The 15,824-nt window shown below is 37.5% G+C and overlaps 1 protein-coding gene across 3 annotated transcripts in view; it reads right to left on the reverse strand.

Annotated features, from left to right (window-relative positions):
- The window catches only part of KIF11 (kinesin family member 11), a 51,572-nt gene that overhangs the window by 14,779 nt on the left and 20,969 nt on the right, over window positions 1-15,824 (reverse strand). For all 3 annotated transcript variants that reach the window (XM_072806104.1, XM_072806103.1, XM_072806105.1), the window contains exons 10-17: window positions 13,289-13,377; window positions 9,099-9,186; window positions 7,465-7,653; window positions 6,622-6,829; window positions 5,077-5,249; window positions 3,111-3,236; window positions 2,410-2,568; window positions 190-296 (exon numbers count right to left, since the gene is read on the reverse strand). In XM_072806104.1, coding sequence (XP_072662205.1) covers window positions 190-296; window positions 2,410-2,568; window positions 3,111-3,236; window positions 5,077-5,249; window positions 6,622-6,829; window positions 7,465-7,653; window positions 9,099-9,186; window positions 13,289-13,377 — 1,139 coding nt within the window. The remainder of the gene's footprint in view (window positions 1-189; window positions 297-2,409; window positions 2,569-3,110; window positions 3,237-5,076; window positions 5,250-6,621; window positions 6,830-7,464; window positions 7,654-9,098; window positions 9,187-13,288; window positions 13,378-15,824) is intronic.

Below are 15,824 nucleotides of genomic sequence, written 5' to 3' on the forward strand. Positions count from 1 at the left end.
TTCAGAAAAGATATCTATATACAAAATATTAGAGGGGGCAGGGAAGTGAGAAAGGGAATGAGAATGGGAAAGTAAACATAATAAAATGTTAAATGAGAAATTAGGTTGATAGTATTTGTACTGTTTGAAGCCTTAGATTCTGAAATAATTTCAGGCAGAGAAAATTAAAGAGAATTAAAAACTGCTTACTGTTGTGCATTTTCTTGGATGCTACTAAGTGGTTTCTGGATATTGTCACACTTTTCCTCCAAGGCACAGAATCGTTCTGCCCAAAGATCGATTAACTGGCAAAGTTCCTGTAAGAAAGGTGTGGGAGAGGAAGAAGTTGAAATTATCACACCTGAATTTTTCTTCTATATTGACATGAAATATTTTCCCATAGTTGAGAATTATATAAATTCTTGACATGAGGTCTTTAATTCTACTTCTCACCCACAGAGGAAAGCAGTGTAAATAATTTTTAAAAGGATAACATGTCCTAGTGTCTAGACTGAAGGATTTCTGTTTTTCTTCAATATCTCTGAAGGGAAAACTAGAATAGGATTGAAGTGGAAAGGGAACTATGATATACTCTTTTTAAGGCCTCTGGGAGGCATTTTTCTTATCTTCCTGAGATTGCCTATACCAGTGTTTTTCAGTGTGGTTCAGGGACCGTGTCAGCCAGGAGTAGGGCCCAGGAATCTAGGTGAGGTTTATGTATACTGAAGTTCAAGACCCACTTACTGCCTTTGGCATTTATTGTCATGGATTATGTTAGGGAAACAAATACTCTTAATTCAAAGTTGCTTTAACTCTTGCCTAAAAATCTTGGGATGTGTTTCCTTTCTCCTTTTAGGTGACATGGATATGAATTCCCCTCTCCTTACTTCCAAAGAAAAAGAAAGTTTTATTACTCACTAAATTATGTCAATTGTTTTATTGACCAAAGAGTTTTGTCATGTAGTACTTAGCCTCATTTAATAAAACTGTGCACATTCATTACTCAGGCCTTAGGAATACCAGTTCTTTTCTATACATCTGATCTTTACAGATTACGATTTCCCTGGTTTGGAGGTTTGGTTTTAGTTTAAAACCTCATGCACAGAGAAAAAGCTTACATGGAAGAGGAAGGAAAGTCATGAATTACATTTACAATCAATCAATAAAAATTATGAATTGTATTAACTGTGGTGCCTCAGTGGCTCAGTTAAGTGTCCAACTCCTGATTCTGGCTCTGGTCATGATCTCAGGGTTATGAGTTTAAACCCCATGTCAGGCTCTGCACTCAGAGTCTGCTTGAGATTTTCTGCCTCTCACTTCCCCTCTGTCCCTCTCCCAGCTCACGCGCTCTCTAAAATAAATTTTAAAAATCTTAAAACAAAACAAAAAAAAAGGGCAGCCCCGGAGGCCCAGCGGTTTAGTGCCTGCCACCTTCAGCCCGGGCTGTGATCCAGGAGACCCCGGATTGAGTCCCGTGTCGGGCTCCCCGCATGGAGCCTGCTTCTCCCTCTGCCTGTATCTCTATCTCTCCGTCTGTCATGAATAAATAAGTAAATCTTAAAAAAAAAAAAAAAAAAAGATAAGGGTAGCTCAGGAGTTGAGCATCTGCCTTTGGCTCAGGACATGATCCTAGGGTCCTAGGATCGAGTCCCACATTGGGCTCTCTGCAAGGAGCCTGCTTCTCCCTCTGCCTATGTCTCTGCTTCTTTGTGTCTCTCATGAATGAATAAATAAAATCTTAAAATAAATAAATAAAAATTTATAAACAAATAAAGACAAGGCCATTCTTTTATCACATCAAGATGAAAGATGAAGCTAGAGAGTGCAACTGGAAGAAAATAGTTATAACATTTACAATGAGCCCATATCTACAGTATAGCTTGATACAATGTTTTTTCCCTAGGGTTACATGTATAGTTATTCTCTTTCATAAACTATGTCCTGATATCTTACTATTTCTGTCTCTTTGATGTCAGACATTTGAATTATAGCAAATTAATACAATTTTTTTTTTTTTTTGAGAGAGAGAGAGCTAGAGAGTACAAACTAATTGGGGTGGGGGTAGGGCAGAAGGAGAAGGGGAGAATCTTAAGCAGGCTCCACACTGGGCTCCATGCAGGGATGGAGTCTGGGATCTCCTGACTCTGAGATCATGACCTGAGCTGAAACCAAAAGTCCCCCCCCCCCTCATGTTTGTCTTATACTGCTTTAGCATATGGGGTTCTAAATGTAGCAAATCCTAAAATATTAACTGGTCAAGAAAACTATTTTTAATTATTTTGTATTAATTATTGTTATAAGGAAGAGTGGCTATGGTATTTTAAATTATCTAAATTAGTTCAACAACATTCAGATTACATAACAGGAATTATCAAGTTAAAGATCATAAAACTTCCTTTTTACACTCCCCGAATCACCTAAATGAGATACCTGTGAATGGATTTTTTTTGTTCTCTTCAGGTCTTCAGTTAAGTTTTCACATAGCTTCTGTGATTCAGCCAAGGAAGAAACAGTTTTCTCTTGTAGTTCATGTAGATTGTTACACAGTGTACTGAGAAAGCCATCCATTTCCTTTTTCTTATCTTCTATCTTTGAAGGAAAAAGTTTAATTTAAAAAATTTAGTTTATTTTTAATACATACAGAATAGAACACATACAAACTAGAAAACAGTATCCAGAGGGAAAAAAAAGTCTTCCCTCTCCAGCCCATGGAACCCAATGCCACGCTCACCTCTGAGAGATGATTGCTATCATTTTTAAATACTTTCAGAGATATTTCATGCACATTTAAGCAGATGTGCATGCAAATGCATGTATACATGAATATGCATATCTTCTTCACCCACCCATGGTAGCATGCTATAGGTGCTACTATGCAAACAAACACCCACCCATGGTAGCATGCTATAGGTGCTACTATGTAAACAAACATTTATCTTAAAGATCATTCTTTTTTCTTAGCCATGATTCTGTCGATCACATCAATGGCAGCAAGCATGCTATCTCCTCCCTCCTCCAAATTCCAACTCACAGCCCATGACTTTTGCATGTATAAGGGTGTGGCCACAGACAGAATTTCTTTCTTAAACAACTATTTCATTTTGAGAAATTAAGAACATAACATTTGTTACCTTACTAGCCACTGTCAATGAAGTCTTGAAAATATGCTTTAGTTGACTGTTGATTTTCAGTATAGACACCACAGTGGGGGATAAAACCGTTTCCAGTGAAGTTAGAAGATCAGTCTTAAGTACATCCTAGTTAAAAAGAATATTTTCATTTCCATAAACCTAGCTGTTTACATGATAGTATCTCAAATACTTTGTTAACACATGCATAGTGAAATTCTGTTTCCATTCTCTAATCTTGATAGCCTATAGAGCCTTTTTGTTTCTAGGGTTTATATTCATCATAAATTACTTAATCCCACCTATAGTAATTAAGAAAATGGTCATGTAGCATACGATAGATGAACAATCTAATGCAACAGAAGTCAAAGGAATTCAGAAGAGGGGAAAATCATTTGATAAGATTTCAGCATTGCAAATAAAGAGAATTTTTAAAGAAGCTGTACAAGTATAATTTAACAAAATAAATGTCAAACAAGTTTGGGTTACTAGTCAAAAAGGCTGAGACCAAATAGCCTTCAAAGGTAGGCTTTGAGCTGGAGGTATTTAACTTTGAAGACCTGGTGACTTCTAGCCCATGGTATCTGAAGAACTTGTCATGGTTCTTCTGTCAAGGTATATATGAAGTTGAAAATACAGATTAGAATTTTTTTTTCTTAGATTGGTAATTTTTACAAGAAGAGAAAAAACTCTGACCTAAATTCCCTTCACTCAGGCAAGGTGAGGAACTCTAATAGGCAAGGTGAGGAACTACTCAATTAGTGAACAGTGAAATAAAAAGGCTATTTTCTTTTGGAAAGAAAAGCTATCATTATTTAAACTCATTCTATGGGAACAGTAGTCATCTGTTTTGACTCCAGCAGAGTTTACAAGGTGGTAAAGAACTTGGTAGGAAGACATCAATAAATATAGTCTTGCATTTAGTGCATGAATCAATTTCCTAAAAATTAGTACCAACTGAGCATCTATTAACTTTGTCAAACTTGGGTGACTGAAGAAATCTATCAGTGTCATATAAGCACTGAATCCAGATGGTGTCAATGAACATTTGTAGTTATTTACTTGGAAAGTGTTCAACAAATATTGTTTGACTCAAAAGGGGAGGCAGAGAGCTGACACAAAGAAGAAAACCAAGTAAGTGATGTGGCCAAGAACTTTCTAGGCAAATCTTAAAACTACAAAATAATTATTCAAATCAGTTATGAAGGAGTAATGAGAGGAGTGTCTTCTATAGAACTATGAAAAAGAGCCTTACAGTTAAGACCACAGCTCTGACTCCATAAGAATTCTCGCAATTCTTTTCTTGAAATTTTCTATATTACTATAGTTTTAAAAATTAACCATCTACTACCCCCTCTGATTGGGTCAGCTGTAACATCAGCATAATCATTCCAGAACCCTTTGAGGAAAGGATGATTTACCAACTTCCGAGCCAACTAACAACTCATGGGTTCCCTGAATTTATCTGGCGCTAAACCTGCCCTTTCAAGTTATTAGGCTTTGTAACTCCTGCTCTTAATGTTACAAGATACAAGTGAAAAAAGTTGCAAAGGTTGGTTATATGCATTTGGAAATTAATCTTTCTGGGAGGAAAAAAACAGTGGAGAGATTTGTTTAAAAATATAAATCTAGGGGCACCTGGCTCAGTGGTTGAGTGCCTGCCTTTGGCTCAGGTTGTGATCCCCAGGGTCCTGGGATTGAGTCCTGCATCAGGCTCCCAGTAGCAAACCTGCTTCTACCTTTGCCTGTGTCTCTGACTCTGTCTTTTATGAATAATAAATAAAACCTTTAAAAAAAAACCTTTTTATACTACCTAAAAAAAAAGTATATAAACAAATATAATGTTTATATACTCCTAAAATGTTTATCACCATGTCTGTAAAGCTTCAGATGAAAGAAGAGCAGTTAATACTATTTTTGAAGACTTAGCAAAGTAACACTTCAAAAATACTTTAAGAGATTTACTAACAATCAGTGTCTGAAGTATAATTTTACATTCTGCTGCAAATGATTGTTCTTTTAATATCATATCAGAAATCTGAGAAACACGTATAGACACATTTTCTGGAACAGATGTGAGAGATCCAAGTGCTGTTGTAGTAATTGTGTCTAATGCAGAGACACTGGAAGACAGCAGGTTACCTATACCAAAAAGAAAAAAAAAAGATATAAACTTTGACATAAATATATTAATATAGTTAGAAGTACTTTAAAGAGATTGAGGAAACTATATCCTGTGGAAATTTTAATAAAAAATAAACTTAAAATAATTGGCTCATTACATAAGCTAAGAAAATATATATATATATACATTTTCTTTTTAATATTTAAAGATCTTATTTATTTATTCATGAGAGACACAGAGAGAGAGCAGCAGAGAGGCAGAGGGAGAAGCAGGCTCCATGCAGGGAGCCCGACTTGGGACTCGATCCTGGGGCTCCAGGATCACACCCTGGGCTGCAGGTGGCACCAATCCGCTGCACCACTGGGGCTGCCGCTAAGAAATATTTCAAATGGGACAGCCCCGGTGGCGCAGCGGTTTAGTGCCGCCTGCAGCCCGGGGCGTGATCCTGGAGACCCTGCATCGAGTCCCACGTCAGCCTCTCTGCATGGAGCCTGCTTCTCCCTCTGCCTGTGTCTCTGCCTCTCATTCTCTCTCTGTGTCTCTATGAATAAATAAATAAAATCTTTAAAAAAAAAAAAAGAAGTATTTCAAATGGAAATTATACATGTTCTAGAGTCTCCTGCAAGCACCTGACATTATTTGTCAGTGTATCAGACCCATCACTATAGTTCATGGTAAGCAAGAATTATTTATTTATTTTTTTAAACAAGAATTATTTATTCTGATCCCTAGCTACAGGTAATCACGGTATTATGGTAGGTAAAAGAGGTTATAAACTCAATAAACGAAACTTAGAGTGGTTGGCTTAGAGCAGCTAGACTCTAGGTGATTTTTACAAATTTTTACATTTCTGTATCTTACAAATTTTCTATAATGAAGATAACACTTTCATATTAAAAAACTAACACTTGGGCAGCCCCGGTGGCACAGAGGTTTAGCGCCGCCTGCAGCCCAGGGCGTGATCCTGGAGACCCTGGATCGAGTCCGTCAGGCTCTCTGTATGATGCCGGCTTCTTCCTCTGCCTGTGTCTCTGCCTCTCTCTCTCTCTCTCTCTCTCTCTCTCTCTCTCTCTGTCTCTATGAATAAATAAATAAAATCTTTTAAAAAAAAAAAAAACTAACACTTAAGAGTTTTTTCCCCGAAATGAAGATACCAACAATGGGTATGGTTAAAGCTTACTTTATAGAAAACAGAATAAACAAAACACCCTCAATCCAACTAAGATTTGTTTTAATTCAAAGGCTGTAAAAGCATTGATCCCTAGTCTGAACAGAGTTGTGTGCAGAAGGGACTAGTGACATGGTTCATGAGTTAAGATATTAAATCATCAAAATTAGTCTCACACTAATAAGACAAAGACTAGAATAATTAGAGATACTTGAACTTACCAAACAAAGTCTTGTGAACCTCTAGCATGGCCTTCTGTTTTGAGCTGCTATCCTTAATTAATTCTTCCATATTACTAAAGAGACTATTTAGGTTTTTGCCAAAAATATCCTGAGCTTCTGCATTGTGCTGATCAATTGCCTTCTTACGATCCAGTTTGGAATGGAGACCAGACACATCTTTTGTAGTTTCTTCAACTGTGGTAAGCAACTATGTATGATTTAAAAATATATATATTGATAAAATAGATTATGACAAAAGCAGTCTAATGAAAATATCTGTGCTACCTAAGGATTTCTCCTGATGAACACTAGTAAGTTTTAGACATTGTGTCAGAACACATTTTCAATTCATGCTAATTTATCTGGTTGCCCAGTAATTTCCCCTCATCTAACAATCTAGATAAGGAAAAGGGATTTTTGCCAACCTAATAGAGTAATTATGCTTCCTCACAACTTTTTCTATTATGTGTTACTGTTTCCTCTAACATGGACCTAATAAACAATTCTTTCAACGTCTCCCATCATTAGAAGGCACTCAATTCTTTATGACTGATTAGTTACAATCGTGACCAAAGGGGAAAGTATTGTATCCTTATTTTAAATGTCCCCAAAGTACATTAAAATCATCTTCTATTTACAAAATTTCAGGAATGGTTTTTTCTTAAGTCGAAAACTCTAGCAAGGAAAATTCAGATGAAATAGTAAAGTAATGTTCCTTAAACTGACAGAAATAACATTTGGTGTGAATAAATAGAATCTCACAATTAATGCTTAAGCAAAGAAACTTACTTTTACCAATTTATAATTTTTTAATGCAAGTACAAATCAAAATAAAAGACAAACCCTGCTGGCAGCATCATGAAGTTTCTCTTCAGTAATTTCCAAAGCTGATGTAATATACTCTTCTTCAACAAGCTGTAATTTAGTTTCTTGTAAATGTTTTTGAGTGGTTTTAAGTTCCTGTGTCTTATTTTGCAGGTCAGATTTACACTGGTCAAGTTCATTTTTACTGTCCATAAACAACTCTGTAACCTAAATATAACATATTTAACATTTTTTTTTTAAGAATTACAAAATGCTGAACTGCTTGGTGAAACATCTGGCTAGTTCATGATATAACAGAAGAATTAAACAAATTATTTCCCCACAGAAGTTCTAACAAGTTACCATGGAGATTAGCACATTTTATATGGTATCTGGTCTCTTCCTGTAAATTCATTAAAAACTTTGAAATTAGGATCCCTGGGTGGCACAGCAGTTTAGCGCCTGCCTTTGGCCCAGGGCGCGATCCTGGAGACCCGGGATCGAATCCCACATCGGGCTCCCGGTGCATGGAGCCTGCTTCTCCCTCTGCCTGTGTCTCTGCCTCTGTCTCTCTCTCACTGTGTGCCTATCATTAATAAGTAAAATAAAATAAAAAAAATTAAAAAAAAAAAACTTTGAAATTAAATAACAGGTATACTGTGGTGGTATTAGTTCTTCAAGTTCCTTTCAACATTGACACTGTGAGGGTGGCACAGAAAGGTCACATCTCTCCACCTTAGTTATTCAACATCTAGTTTCTCCTAACATCTACATTCTCTCATCTGATAAACACAGTAATGAAAATGTCTCAGCATCCATTATTTAGCTTTAACAACAAAACGGCACAATTCAGTTAATTTCTTATAATGTTGCCTTAATATAAATGTCAAAATAGACAGTTTCTTCATCATTGACTACAGTAAAATTATGATACAACTTAATTTTAGTAGAAGAGTCAGCAAGAAAAAAAAAATCTTAAAGAAAAAATATTGGGGGATGCCTGGCAGGCTCAGTTGGTAGAGCATGTGACTCTTGATCTCAGGGTTGTGAGTTCGAGCCCCATGTTGGGCAGGAAGCCTATTAAAAAAAAAAAGTGGCTTATCTGAACTGAGATATACAGATGAAGCACACATAGGATTTCAAAGATTTAGTACAAATTAAAAGAACGTTAAAAAAGGGGGGGGGGGCGTGGAGTGGTGGTGGTACCTGGCTGGCTCAGTCAGTAGAGCATAAGAGTCTCGATCTTAGGGTTTTGGGGATGTTAAGTTCAAGTGCCACACTGGATATAGACATTACTTAAAAATAAAAAATCTTGGGATCCCTGGGTGGTGCAGCGGTTTGGTGCCTGCCTCTGGCCCAGGGCGCGATCCTGGAGTCCCGGGATTGAATCCCACGTCGGGCTCCCGGTGCATGGAGCCTGCTTCTCTCTCTGCCTGTGTCTCTGCCTCTCTCTCTCTCTCTGTGTGACTATCATAAATAAATTAAAAACTAATAATAATAATAATAATAATAAAAAATCTTTAGGGGCACCTGGCTGGCTTAATCAGTGGAGCATGCAACTCTTGATCTCGATTTTGTAAACTTAAGCCCCATGTTGGGTGTAAAGCTTACTTAAAAATAATAAAACCTTTAAAAAATTAAAAAATAAAAATAAAAAATCTTAAAATGCTTACCCTACTTAGCTCCTCCTCAACGGCACCAATTTTTTCAATCAATTCTACAATCTGTTCTTCTTGAACAGTTAGTTTTCCACTCATGGCTCTAAAATAATATAAGTTTAACAGTTAGTATTTTTCCTAATACCTTTAAAATGTATTCTAACGTAATGTGGCAGTTACACGTCCTCTACCATTTATCACTACAATAATCATGCCAAAGTGTCAAAAGCAATACATACAAATTACAAAACATGAATGTATTCCTTGTCCTTGTTTTATAAACAGGCTGTTCTTGCGACCTCCATTTTGAAACTGAGAATCCCTACCAATGAGGGAAAAAATCATGTATATATATAAAATTTGTGAAGGTACAAAGCTGACAAAGGACTATAACTCATATAAAGTAGAGATGGGGGTGGACACAACTTAAGTGTCTGCTATCAGGAATATGGAGAACAAACCCACAGAATCTAGGAAAGGCTTGGGACTTGAAGGCATCAAGTGTCATAGGAGGAAGGGATGAGATAAGGGGCTAAAAACTAGAAAAGTTAAAGTATATATACAAAGCAATTATACTTCCTGCTCCCTGCATACATACCCCAATATACACCTCAACACATTCCACCATCATACCACCACAAAAATCTTCATGAGCTCAAAGGATTATCCTCTAGAACACAGTTCTGCAGCTCAGTACTACTGGTCCACTTTAGATAATTCTGGCCCACTTTAATGGATCTCTGATTGGGATGCCTGGGTGGCTCAGGGGTTGAGCATTTGCCTTTGGCTCAGGGTATGATCCCGGAATCCTAGGATGGAGCCTTCATCAGGCTCCCTGCATGGAGATTGCTTCTCTCTCTGCCTATGTCTCTGCCTCTCTATCTGTCATGAATAAATAAATAAATAATCTTTAAAAATAAATAAATAAATAAAATAATGGATCTCTGATTTCTTTAGCATTAGCAAGTTCCCAAAGTATGTACTATCTTTTGTAGTCTAGTGCCTTCATACCCAACAATTTTCTATTTCACACTATGCTTAAATGACAAAGATACTTTTGTGAATGCAAATTTCCTCAAATTACTAGAGATACTGGTGATTAAAGAAAAAGCTAGAACTGAAGTATAAAAGGATAGTTAATTCTGACAGTCTTCCCATGAACTATATTAGTTCTTTCCTGGAAATAGCTCTTTAATATAGAATGAGATTTCTGAAATGCTCTTTAATATAGAATGAGATATCTGAAATGCTTTTCTTATATTGAATGTGTAAAAGGTAATGCAACATTGTTATTTCATGGATGATACAGTTTTGATGAAATTTTAAAAGGTCTATGAAGCTTGGAGTAAATAAAGCATTATCTCGTTTTAAATGTTGGCTGCAGCTTTCCTAATCCTTCTCTTACAGTGTAATAATTCCAAAAGTGTTTCACTAAGAACTCTCAGATTATGCCTCATGTTTATGAAGAGCAAACAAGGTCAAGATACCTGGGTGGCTCAGTGGCCAAGCATCTGCCTGTGGCTCAGGGCATGATCCTGGGTCTGGGGGTTGAATCCCACATCAGGCTCCTTCCGGGGAGCCTACTTCTCCCTCTGGGGAGCCTACTTCTCCCTCTGCCTATGTCACTGCCTTGCTGTGTCTCTCATGAATAAACAAAATCTTAAAAAAAAAAACAAAAAACAAAAAACAAATATTGTCTTTTTAATCATGGGATTGACAAATTAAAATTTATTATTTATTTATAACTTTATAAATTTTATTTTCTTTTTTTTTTAATTCACAGAGACACAGAGAGAGAGAAAGAAAGAGAGAGAGAGAGAGAGAGGCAGAGACACAGGTAGAGGGAGAAGCAGGCACCATGCAGAGAGCCTGACGTGGGACTTGATCCTAGGTCTCCAGGATCACGCCCTAGGCTGCAGGCGGTGCTAAACCACTGCGCCACCAGGGCTGCCCAACTTTACAAATTTTCTTAATATAAAATACATCGCTGAGTGAAGTCAGTCAGTCGGAGAAGGACAAACATTATATGTTCTCATTCATTTGGGGAATATAAATAACAGTGAAAGGGAATATAAGGGAAGGGAGAAGAAATGTGTGGGAAATATCAGAAAGGGAGACAGAACGTAAAGACTGCTAACTCTGGGAAACGAACTAGGGGTGGTAGAAGGGGAGGAGGGCGGGGGGTGGGAGTGAATGGGTGACGGGCACTGGGGGTTATTCTGTATGTTAGTAAATTGAACACCAATAAAAAATAAATTAAAAAAAATCTAAAATACATCAAAGCAATAGTCAACAGAAGGTAAGAAAATAAGATAATCAGTCCCTAATGTCCAATATTTGACAACAGCAGAAGATACTACATTAGCAAATCATAGTACAAAAACACTTGTTCACTCTTTCACTGATTGCCTACTAAGCACCCAATTCCTTTGGGTAATGTGGGGGAAATCCACATTTCCTTTGGGAAATGACTCCCTCCTGACTGTAGAAGCCAAGCTGTGTGGAGGGAATCGGACTCCATCCCCAGATCCAGGAACTAAGCTTGACTGGCTCAAGACAATCAGGGAAATTTGACTCCTTTTAAGTTATTGGTTCATATATGGCACAGCTCAGACCTAATCTAATCAATAAGTAATGTTCCCCCCAGGTTTTATGGTTAAAGGACAGGCAGCCTCTCACCTACTACTGTATGTGGATGAGAGTAGTTGCTCTGCTGCTGACCATCATGACCTGAGCTGAAGGCAGATGCTTAACTGACTGAACTACCCAGGTGCCCCAAGAAAATGAGTTTAAATAAATGACTTATCTATTATCAGAATGATCACGTAATTTTTTAAAAGATTTTATTTATTTATTCATGAGAGATAGAGAGAGAGAGAGAAAGAGAGGCAAAGACATAGGCAGATGAAGAAAGAAGCAGGCTCCCTGCGGGGAACCCGATACAGGACTCGATCCCAGGACTCTGGGGTCATGCCCTGAGCCGAAGGAAGACTCTCAACCACTGAGCCATTCAGGCATCCCAGAACGATCATGTAATGTAAAAATACATGTATCGCCTGTAAAAAAAGTCGCATAAAAGATGATGCCAAAATGCTCTTCATTATTATCAATTAGTTCTAAATACCTTTTATCATTAATTTTTTTTTCTTAAAGATTTATTTATTTATTTATGATAGAGAGAGAGAGAGAGAGGCAGAGATACAGGCAGAGGGATAAGCAGGCTCCATGCCGGGAGTCTGATGTGGGACTCAATCCCAGGACTCCAGGATTGCGCCCTGGACCAAAGGCAGGCACTAAACCGCTGAGCCACCCAGGGATCCCTCATTAATTTTTAAAAAATGCCCTCATTTAAAAAATGAGGGCACCTGGATGGCTCAGTCACTTAAGCACATGCCTTTGGCTCAGTTCATGAACTCAGGGTCCTGGGATGAAGTCCCACATAGACCTCCCCTTCTCCCTCTTCCTCTACGCACCCCCCCACTCTTGCTGTCTCTCTCAAATAAATAAATAAAATCTTTAAAAAAATAAAATGCACTGTGAAAGTCACTCTCCTTAATGCCTTCAAGAATAAATGCAAGCAGGAATTTTCAACTTAAAATTCTTGGCATCCCACTCACCTTGATCCTTGTTCAATCTGTTGTTATTGTTTCTACATAAAACTTCAGCAGATTGCCTTTGAATAAACTACTCCAGAGCTTTAAAAAGTGAACAAATTAGTGGTTGCCAAAGGTTAGGTACCACTAGGGAAGAAGGATGAGTATGACTACAAAGGGGCAGCAAGAGGGAGATCTTTGTAATGGTAGGATAGTCCTGTATCTTAATTGTAGAACTACACCAATCCACAAATGAGACAAAATGGCATCCAATTATATATGCACATTGTACCAATGTTAATTTCCCAGTTTTGATGTTATACTAAAGTTATGCAAGAGGTAATGAATGGGAAAAACAAATGAAAAATTGTGAGACCTCTCTGTGCTTTTCTCACAACTTCATATGAATCTATCATTATTTAAAAATTAAAGCTATATAAAATTTTTTTAACTATTTGGTAACTACTTATTCATGTTAAAAGAAAAAGAAGCACTTATAGGAAGCACTAGATATAAAGATTTTAGTTATTGTCACATAAGTAAATTTTACTTCAAACACCTTACCAAAAAATGATTATTTTTGGAAATTAATTTCCATAGCCAAGGGCTTACCTAAAATTTTCTTCAGAAATGTACACCCCATTTTTCTCACGGGCTGCAGCAAGATCTCGTTTCAGACGCTCTATCTCTTCTGTATATTCCTACAGAAGAATAACATTATAGGTATCAATTCAGTATTTAAGGTTTTTTTCATTTATTTTGGAGAGAATATGTAATAGATAAAATAAGTACTTAGGCCCTTTTATGTTTTACCTTGTCCTTTAGATTTTATTTATTCATGAAAGACACAGAGAGAGAGAGAGATAGGGGCAGAAACATAGGCAGAGGGAGAAGCAGACTCCATGCAGGGAGCCCGATGTGAGACTTGATCCCAGGACTCCAGGATCACACCCTGAGCCAAAGGCAGACGCTTAACCACTGAGCCACCCAGGCTTCCCCCTTTATGTTTTTTAAAGCATAAAAAAGAATAACAAGTCATAATCACACTTTTCATTCAATATTAATTTGTTTAGAATAGAGTCAACTTTCTTTTTTTTTTTTTTTTTTAAGATTTATTTATTTATTCATTCAGAGAGAGCGAGAGAGAGGCAGAGACACAGGAAGAGGGAGAAGCAGGCTCCACGCAGGGAGCCCGACGTGGGGCTCGATCCCTGGTCTCCAGGATCACACCCCGGGCTGCAGGCGGCGCCAAACTGCTGCGCCACCGGGGCTGCCCCTAGAGTCAACTTTCAAAGCTCCTTTAAATACACGCATTATAAAAATATAATGAAGAAAAAAATACAACTTCCAGTAACCAAGCTGGTGTCCAAATAGCATTTCACATTAAAAGGAACCAGGATTCCTTAGAGAAGTGTCTGACTCTAGGACTGGAGCGAGAGACATGTAAGATAAACCTTAAACACCTTGTCAAACAAAATAGAACAAGGAAGCTAACAAAGCCTAGATAGTAAAAAGGACTCAAGAACACCCTTAAAGAGTTACCCACTGGCCCAAGATGGGATGATTCGAACATCAATAAGGATATCACAAGTAGGTCCATGAGTTTATAATGACATTAAGAAAGCGAGGAAACTGGAGCACCTGGGTAGTAGCTCAGTTGGTTAAGTGTCTGCCTTCAGCTCAGTTCATGATCCCAGAGTCCTGGGATCAGCCCCTGAGTTGGGCTCCCTGCTCAGCGGGGAATCTGCTTTTCCCTCTCCCTCTGCTGTTCCCTCTGCTTGTGCGCATGCACACATGGGGTCTCTCTCTCTCATATACATAAAATCTTAAAAAAAAAAAAAAAGGTGAGGAAACCAACTTATTCTAAAAACTCTCAAATAAAAGAAATGTATCAGCATTTGTACTGCCTTTCCTATAAGCACTATATACTTCAGAAACTGAAAGTTCCTCTTTACAGAGGTAGTCTTACAATCAATTAAGAAAAAACAATTGAGGGGCTCCCTGGGTGGCTCAGCCCTGCCTTCGGCCCAGGGCATGATCCTGGAGTCCTGGGATTGGGATCCTGCGTGGGGCTCCCTGCCTGGAGCCTGCTTCTCCCTCTGCCTATGTCTCTGCCTCCCTCTCCCTCTCCCTCTGTGTGTGTGTGTGTGTGTGTGTGTGTGTGTATCATGAATAAATAAATAAAATCTTAAAAAAAAAAAAAAGAAAAAGAAAAACAATTGAATTAAAAAGCTACCATTCTGGAACTCTTAATACTCACAAATAAAGAACCAGGCATTATATGCTTCCTGGTAGGAGAACATACCAACACCTATGAAGTAGTTTTGCCAAAAATATATAAATAAGAAAAAACCTGAATCTACTAATAAGCTTCAAGATCCAACTACCAATTTACAGAAAATAGAAAGAATGGAACATGTCAAAAGATACTACAGGAAAATTCTGTAGGACGAATTAATATAAGGACTTCCACAAATACAGAGGGAAAAATGATAAAAAGAGAACATATGTATTCAGATCTAAAGACATTGAAGAAAATTGCAAAGGGCAAACTTTGTTTGGATCCTAAAACCATTTTAAAAAACATACAATTGAAATTTAAACAATAACTGAATATTTTAACATATTAAAGAAGCATTCTTAAATATATTTAGGTTTAATAATAACATTAGGATTCAAAAATCCAAGTGTCTAAGTTGGGTGAGTGCTTATTAAAAAGCTTGGTATTTTTAAAATAGTAAGTATAAAACCACTGTAGTTTTCCTCAGGTCCTGACAATTCTTAGACTTTTTATGAAGAAAGAGGTTTCCTCACATAAACTTCCTTTTAATCTGTTTGCCTGATCCCAAGAGTTATTTATTTTTATTATTTTAAAGATTTATTTATTTGAGGGAAGGAGGGAGCATGCGCATGCAGGGGAGAGGTATGGAGGGAGAGAGAAAGAGAATCTCAGGCAGACTCCAAGCTAAGCGTGAAGTCCGCCACGGGGCTTGATCTCAGGACTCGGAAATCATGACCTGAGCCAAAATCAAGCATCACACTTAACCAACTATGCTACCCAGGCACCCCGTTATTTTTAAAAAGATTTATTTTAGAGAGAACAAGTGAGCATGGGGAGGGGCAAAAGGAGAGAGAAACCACAGCAGAC

This window comes from Canis lupus, chromosome 29 (genome assembly GCF_048164855.1).
Source record: "Canis lupus baileyi chromosome 29, mCanLup2.hap1, whole genome shotgun sequence".
Lineage (NCBI taxonomy): Eukaryota > Metazoa > Chordata > Mammalia > Carnivora > Canidae > Canis > Canis lupus.